The sequence below is a fragment of the Solanum lycopersicum genome, chromosome 8, assembly GCF_036512215.1.
Source record: "Solanum lycopersicum chromosome 8, SLM_r2.1".
Classification (NCBI taxonomy): Eukaryota; Viridiplantae; Streptophyta; class Magnoliopsida; order Solanales; family Solanaceae; genus Solanum; species Solanum lycopersicum.
In genome coordinates, this window is record NC_090807.1 from 54,551,204 (window position 1) to 54,559,990 (window position 8,787).

The 8,787-nt window shown below is 33.1% G+C and overlaps 1 protein-coding gene across 2 annotated transcripts; it reads left to right on the top strand.

The window, feature by feature from the left end:
• Nucleotides 1-301: 301 nt before the first annotated feature.
• LOC101260364 (uncharacterized protein ycf36) lies at nucleotides 302-5,315 on the top strand. Of its 2 annotated transcripts, none has more exons than XM_004245054.5 (4): nucleotides 302-959; nucleotides 1,042-1,070; nucleotides 4,252-4,308; nucleotides 4,811-5,315. In XM_004245054.5, the coding sequence occupies exons 1-4, from the start codon at nucleotides 479-481 to the stop codon at nucleotides 5,030-5,032; spliced, it is 789 nt and encodes a 262-aa protein (XP_004245102.1). In that variant the 5' UTR covers nucleotides 302-478; the 3' UTR covers nucleotides 5,033-5,315. The 2 variants fall into 2 exon arrangements, with proteins under 2 accessions (XP_004245102.1, XP_004245103.1); XM_004245055.5 differs by having other exon boundaries at nucleotides 302-929.
• The last annotated feature ends 3,472 nt before the right edge of the window (nucleotides 5,316-8,787 follow it).

Here is an 8,787-nt window from a genome sequence, read left to right on the forward strand (position 1 = left end):
AGACAATCTATCTATCTCAAAAATATAAATAAAATCTCCATACACTTTAACCATTACCTCGTTGTCTCCTTCTATTAACAAGAATCAATTAAATGCTTAACATCTTTCCGAAGGACATAATCTAGATAGGTATAACTTATAAGCAAACATATTTTATTTATGTGGCATGATATTTTTAATAATATAGAGTGTACACACACTATTAAGAGATTATAATAAAAGAGATGAAGTGTATTTTTCAAATAATAATTTAGATATGAAATTTGGACGTTATTTAAAACTCAAAATAAAAATTAAAAGTGACACTTCACTTTTGTATAAAATAGTGAGAAAAGAAATACTAAACTCCAAGTACACTCTTAACACTTGATATTTTTTGCATTTACCATCACCATAGATATTTTTGATAATGAAGTAACAAAAATGTACAAACTTCCCTGTAATTCTATTAGCAAGTAACTAAAGGAAAACAGGGCAAATGCAAATGGCCATATCAGTGGCAACTCTATTTTCACCAAATCATCATCAACTTCTCTGTTTTCCTTCTTCATCAACTCAATATCTCAAAACTCACCATTTTCATAACCAAAGGTTTATTCCAAGAATACCCTTTTCATCTTTTAGAAATAACAACCCTTTACCAGAAACTGAGTGTCCTGTTCCACTTGACCAGCAGCCTGTTAACGAATTCAAAGCCCTTTCTGATTCTTTCCCTTTTTCATGGGCTTCTGGTGACTTGGTTGAGTACTGTTCCCGTTTATTTGCTACTGGACTTGCTTTTGCCCTCTTTGTGGGTCTTCCTGTTAACTTATTCGGGTCGGCTGGACCCATACCCGAACCCCTTAAACCGTTCTTGGGTGCTGTTTCTGGTGGCCTTATTGTTGTCACTTTGGCTGTTGTGAGGATGTATCTTGGTTGGGCTTATGTTGGTAACAGATTGCTTAGTGCCACTGTTGAATGTACTCATCTTTCTTTTTCTTGTTGGATTATTATTTTATGTCAATTAATCACTTTATTTTTTTTGTGTTTGCTCGCTGATAGATGAAGAAACAGGATGGTATGATGGCCAGGTACTAATTCTTATGTTGTCTTCAATTTCTGTCATTTGATTGGAAAGTTAGTACCTTTAGCTAATGGGATTGTACTCCATGAACTAACTCTCTAATGAATGCTACTTGACTTTTGGCTTCAGATAGCATTTTACTTTTGTGAAACATTCTGATTTTTATTAGGATTAGTTTTACTAAATGTCTAAATGTGTCTGGTGCTCGAGAAACTACGTGTTCAGGCAGGATTAGGGGAAGGGTTGCCATTCCAAGAGGGTGTAATGTAGGCATCCACCTTGACTCAAGCAATCCATAGCTCAAATTCATGACATGGTCATATAGAGACAAGTCGACAACTTTACTGTTGCTCCGCCGCTTACAATTAGTAGTGCTAGTCGGAATAAAATATGCTCAAATGGAGTTAAATGAATATAGAAGATTACTGGAAAAACTGCTTCATTGTCTAATCAGTTTCTATTTGCTGACATGTCGAGTAGTACCCCTCAAATTCATTATAGTATAGTTATGTTATTCTTTTAAGAAATATGCAACATTGCAGGATTAAATCGTAAATCAAAAGCATTAACGCCTCTTGATCCTTATAATTTAATTCAAATCAGATTGAAGAGGTGTTGTGAAGCAGTTAAAGGTTGTGTACCCTTCAATTCTACTTCTTAACTGTTTTACCTTTTAACCAACAAAGAAGATGTCCCCAAGACCCCAACATAGTTTAGGTCAAATCTTTTCTGGGAGTGGTAATAACTGTCTTGATTTTGATACATTCAGCTGCACTTTGCTAACTAGTTCTTGGTCTGAGTGTTGCCATTCAAACAATATTGTACACCTTGAATGTTGCACCAGAAAACCAAAACCATAGACATCTGAACTTCAACAGTTGTACAAGGCTTGCTTTTCCTTCAGAACTTCCAGATTTTGGATAAAATTGTCTACGAAAAACATAATGCTTTTGTAGGAGAAAAGACAAATTTGGGATGCAACCCTTACAGCTGACAAGTTAGTTATTCAATTCCTTACATGGATGTTTGAGATCCTATGTATGCTGGCATAGAGAAGGTCTATTATCAGGTTAATCAGAAATAATCTAGGATGCCCCTTGTTGAGAAGTGGATTTGGATTGAAGTGGAGACATTAGATTTTGTATATCTCTAAGGGAGATGGGAGCCTCTTAGTTTCTTCAAAATAATAGGACCTTTAGATAGGGCCGCTTCTCCCCTCTGCTATTCTTCTAGTTATGAAATCCCACAGTAGGATGTTGACAAGTAAAGGTAGGAGAATATATGCAAGGCTTTCAGGTCAATGGTTACATTGGAGGATGTAAAACTGTGTGCCTTACCTCCTATTCTCAAATTATACTCTGTTCCTCGGGTATCTGTATATGTCGAAGATTTGGTATCCATTCAGAACTTTAGAATGCGGTGAACTATTTTCAGGCTTGGAAATCAACTTAAGGAAGTCAGAATTGATTCCAGTGGGACTCCTCCAGAATGCTCAGGATTTTCCCTAGCTGTTGGTTGTGGGGTGGTCTCACTACCCACAGAGTATTTGGGATGTGCAGTTAAAGGGAAGTTTAAAGATGTAGATCTCTAGAGGCTTGTAACTGTAAGATCAGTGAAAAGGTTGGAAAGGTGGAAACACATAATTTATTAACAGATGCAAAATAACTATCCTTTCTAATTTTCCATACATTATATGCCATTGTCCTGAATTACTGCGTGTTTGATGATGTTGATGAAAGATGTCCAGTGGGAAGGAAAAGAGTGGAGAAGACTTAATTGAATGGACGGCAAAAGAAGCTTAATAGAAATGGGTGGATTTATCTTCCTTTTTTTTTTTTTTAAATAAATGGATTTGTAATTCGTTGATTATTGTCTTTGGTCTTTTAAACAAGCACTCTTTGGAAAATGGAACAAATGGATGTGGAAGTTGTCAGCGAGTAAAATGCATTATGTAGAACTATCACTTCTTTATGGAGGTGATATGGAAATGGGTAGTTAACAAGAAAGGTTACATGTAGATGTGAATTTTCAACTTACATTTGTTTATGATTAGTGGGAAATGGGAATTATCCTTTTTTCTTAGAACATTTCTATCCTTGAAATAAAAACAAAACTATTTGTCTCCACCTCTTTTTCACTTCCTTTTTTCATTTTGTAGCTGTCGTTGCGTTCTTTAACTTCTAATTTTCCTTGGGATAACTGACTAATTATCTTCAGTTAGTGATAGTGCATAGAATTACGGATGATGTGATTTTGAAATATGAAGTCAAACAGTCGGTCATTTTAAAAGAGTGTTATTAAAAGAAAATAGCACCGTTGACTGGAAGAGTAATTTGATAATCCAAAGGACATCACATGATCAGTAAAAAGAGAGAAATGTTGCAGAAGTCTAAGGTGGCAATCAACTAATAAAGATGAATATAATAAGCAGGAAAGTGTTAGTCTAATAACTTTTTCATATTTTACTGTACAGCACTTACATTAGAACTACGATTGCCTAGATGGTCGCAGAGTTCAATCTAAGATTTCTAAAACATGGCACCACTAAATAAAGGAAAAAATGTATTAAGTGAGAACTAATCCTTTAGTCCTCTAGTTAAATAACTCAAACATTCAACCAAGTGCACCATTTAGCCTTCTTGTAGCATGAGTGCTAGCAGATAATATTATACCAAATTTCGAAAATATATACATAGAATACCTAATTTTACGGAGAGACCACGCTTCATGTGCCCCATATTTTACCTATAAATTCGCCCCTGGATGGTCAGTGATGATATTCTCTGTGAGCACTCTTTTTTCATATTCAGATTATAGTGAAGCCGATATTGCAGATCTGTTGTACATATGTTGCCAAACTTCCCATGGAGTTTATTGTTTAGGGTGAGGAAATACTGCAGAAACGATTACCTTGAATTGAATGGAATAATATAGCTTAGGCTAAATTCTGATTTCATCGTAGAATTTGCTTATGTTTAGCTTTTTTTGGATGAAAAGTTCTCCACATCCTTTGGTACTTGGAGATTTTCCTTGTAGATATGAGATATGGGTGAAGGAAAATAAGCTTTTAGGCTAAATGCTGATTTCATGCATGTAATCTGCTAGTATCAATAATTTAGTCTTTAGCTAATTTCTGATGAAAATATTTCCACGTCCTTCAGTATTGAAAAGGAAATTCTTCATTGCAGATATGGGTGAAGACTCCTGAAGTTTTGGCACGGGACCGCCTTTTGGGTTCTTTTTCTGTAAGTAATTTAAACTTGGTCAAGTTGTTGGTTTAACTGTTTTGGTGAGCAACAACATTATGGTATAATTTTTTGAGACTGGCAACATTATGGTACAATTTCTTTGCTGAACAAAAGATATTCTAAGTCTGAGTAAATTGGTCTAGGGCTTTTATTTACTGAACAAGGTTGACTGAAATACGATTCTGCATTAGTTGTGTAGCGCAGATTTTTCTAATGGACTTAGATTATTGCATCTTCTTGTAAGATGGCAAATCTTAGTAATTGAATCAGCAGATCTTGTTCCATGCATTGCCAAGCCCACACTATGAAATTTCCATACCCTATACGATTCATCACAGCTCAATAAAAAAGACACAAATTACTCATAGTTCCTATAATTAAATGAAGAAAGATGCTTCTAAGCTGGCAACGATTGAATTTGTTCTAGTGGGATGGACATCTTGCTTAGTGCAAACTGATTGAATTGTGAAGTGACTACTCTTTCTGGCCTACCATGCAGGTGAAGCCTGTCCTGAGTAGATTAAAGAACACCTTGGTGGTTCTTGCAACATCTTTGCTTGTGTGTGTAGTTGTTTTTGTCAATATTGAGAATGGCCAAAAGGATAGTTATATACCATCAGAAGAAGCTGGTGGTAGATCTGTACCAGGAGTCTACGATGATGAGTCTGCAAGATCATTTGAACCAGATGCATTTTGTGGTGGTGAACCTGCTGACCCTTAGTTCCTAATAACCAACTGCTAGGCATTCTTCATGTACTTGTGTATATGGTACCATGCAACCTTATGTGTGTACAGTAATAGGGTTAATGTATATTCTTCCTTTCTCCATTCTCCTATAGTTAATATTCATGCTATTTTTCTTTTAAGGCGTGTTCGTACGAAAGAAATATTTTATGAAAACTTGTTTTCTTGTTTAAACTATTCTCTAAAATGTTTGGTTACCTTGGAAGTGTTGACAATAAACTTTCTGAAAGAAGGGAAATGATTCCCTTCGTTTGTAGAAATTCAGATATGTTGTGTACTTTTTGATATTTTGTGCTTAACTTGAAATAAGTGTGTTCCACTTCTGATTTCAAGCTCCATGGATCAAGATATCTTCTTGTCTTTTTTGTGTTTTTTGGGCTTTTTAAATATATTGAGAGCATGATTGTGGTAGGTTGACCATTTATATAAAATCAGCTAATTTATGATGATGAATTGTTGTAGGGCCCGTTTGGATGGGCTTAATAAAAGCAGCTTTAAAAAAGTACTTTTAAAAGTGCTGAAACTTATTTTTAAAATAAGCAGTTATGCGTTTGGATAAAAGTGCTGAAGTTGTTATGTCAAACGTGAAAAGGGAAAAATGGAAGAAAGAAATGTTAGGGTTATATGGGTAATTTGGAGATTGTATAAAAATATTAAGCACAAAAAGATAAAAATGTGGTCAATTTAAAACAGCTTATAAGCTAAAAAAAAAAAAGCACCCCTACCCCAGCTTTTAACTTTTGGCTTAAAATAAGTTTTTTTTTAAACTTAAAATAAGCTGTTTTGAGTATTGTTAAACAGCTAAATAAGTCAAAAACCAGCTTTTAAGTCAGTTGACCAGCTTTTAAGCTGAGCCAAACAGGCTCGTAATCTGTAACTTGTTTTGTCTACCTTGATGATAGAGTTACATGTTGCTAGTGGGAGATGGTAGTTATTCCGTGAAATTAGCTAAAGATACGGTAAAGTTGGTTTGGATACCTATTCCGTGAAATTAGCTAAAGATACAGTAAAGTTGATTCGGGTACCATAATCATAAAAAAAATGTTTGCTAAGTTGCTATTTGTGTGGTTTACATCCCATCTCTGGCCACACTGGTTTATTTGACAAATTACCTTCGCTTAAATACTAAAAAGAAAAAGGAGATTTAAGACTATTTTCATCAAGCATATAAAGATACACAGATAACCGCAATCACAAACAAAACGATGTGGCTTTGTAGGGGGTTGCTGATATACCTGACTAGTTTAAATAAGGGAAAAGGCTCAAATGTCATTAAATTTTGGGCAACTTTCACATATAGCAAACAAAAAATTTATATTTGTATACTATAGCAAACTTTGCATAATTGCGTTCCGTAGCAAACATAAAACTGTAGAATTCGCTATACATATACAAGTGTATAATTTGCTGGCCTAAATTGTATAATTAGCTGGCCTATTTCACTGCAATTGTATAATTCGCTATCCTATTTCACTGCAATTGTATAATTCACTACCTATTTCGCTGCAATATTAAGTGTATAGCAAGAAGATATATGTTTTTCTCTCGCTTTATACAAAAACAGAAACACAATATATACACTTCTGTTGTATAAAGCTAGAGAAAATTTTATTTCACTGCAATTGTACAATTCGCAATTGTATAATTCGTTGACCTTTTTCTCTGCAATATTTGAAGTAAAATGTTTGTAAATTGTATAATTAAGTGTATAACACGAAGATATATATTTTTGCATGTGTATATACAATTTTCTCTCGCTTTATACAAAACAGAAACAGAATTATACACTTCTGTGTATAAAGCGAGAGAGCGAGCGAGAACGGAGACTGGCGAGCGAGATTTCTGGGAGAGAGACGATGGCAAATTTTAGCTAACGTTTGCTATGGAGCACAATTAAATCAAACCCTAGCTATTCCATTTATTTTAGGTTATTAGTTTGTTATTATATACAATTTCCCCTTAAATTTTTAGAAAAGACTTATTTATGTCAGTCAAAAGTTTGACTCATTTATTACATTACTGTTAAAGAATTAATAGTGATTTTGCAAAACCATTTTTGACACATGGCCAATTTCGGCCACATCATCAATTTTTTTAATAAAAAAAATTAATTCAATTTTTATTCAGAATTTTGATTTTTTTATTAAAAACATTGTGACATCGTCAATTATAATTCGGCCACATCATCAATTTTTAAATAAAAAAAATTAGTTCAATTTTTTTCCAAAATTATAATTTTTTAATTAAAAAATTGATGACATGACCGAATTACAATAGGTCACGTGTCAAAAATTTGCAAAACAACTGTTAAAAAATAATGGCATGAATGAGCCTTTTCTTGAACGGAAATGACATAGATGAGTCAAACTTTTAATGAATGACATAAATGAACCTTTTCTGAAAGTTTAATGACATATTTGAGCCTTTTCCCTTTAAATAATAACTCAACTAATATTCTATAAGGTTTCTGTATACTTAGCACGTGGTGTGATGGATAAATAAAAATAATTTTGGGACAAATTTTTAGTACCCTTTAAGTCCTTATTTAGTTACAAAATCTATATCTATATTTATATATAATAAAGAAAGAAACATAGAAAAAGGTTATGTGACATCTGTCTATGGCCTCCATTTGCATTTTATCTTTTTTTTTTTTTACTTTTGCTAAACATTTAAATTAATATTATAGTGTAAAGATGAATTATTTAATTTATTATAGATAAATATTTTATTTATGGAACAACATTTATAATAAAAACTCTTCACATTCATCTTTTTTTAATTTATTTGTCTCACTTATAATAAAGGACATGCATAATTTATCTTTTTTTCTCCTTTTCTAGTTTTTTTTATTCAAATTAGTTATTGTATTATAAAGTAAATTACTTAATTTATTATAAAAAATATATTTTATTAATGGAGGAACCTTTACAACAAAAATTCGCCAGAATTTTTTTTCATTTGTTTGTCTAATTTCTAATCATGAAATGATAATGATTTTTTTATATATATATTATAAGTAATTTTTCTCTTTATTTTAAGGGAAAAAAGTCTAAAATAGATTCAAATTTTTATCGAAAATTGTTATAACAATATTAAACTTTGGAAGGACTTTTTACCCCTCTCTACTATTTAATAGCTTATTTTAAAGGTACATATGTGTCAACATGGACATCATAAAGATTGCATCATTATAGCAGGCTAAAGTATTCATCACCCCCCTGAACTTGAAGCTTTTTATTTGGTGTACACTTAAACTATATTCTATTTTAATTACTCCCTCAAACTTGTTTATTCCACTATCACGTACACCTTTTTGTCTTTTGCTCCTAGTGTGACTACACACGAGCGTCAGCTGGCAAAAATAGTGATGATATGAATTTCCACCTGGATAAATAATAGCCACCTATATAAATTAAAATGACAAAAAATAAATATCATATTCCAACTCCTTTCAGGGCCGCCGTCAATCTCCACCACCAACCATCGTATCTCCTCTTCTCATCTCTCTTTTCGATGCAAATTCAATTCTTCACTCTAAACTCCTTTCCGCCGCAAAGCAACACGATTTTTTCCAGCTCACATAACACTCCGTCTCATCTCACCTAGCTCAATCAGCTAAATCAAAATCCTTATTCATTTTCAACAATGAGAAACAACACTGCTACCCGAAGAACTGGCCCTTGGGCTTCGATAATGATGACGATGACGCGTCTGCGGCCGGTCAATATT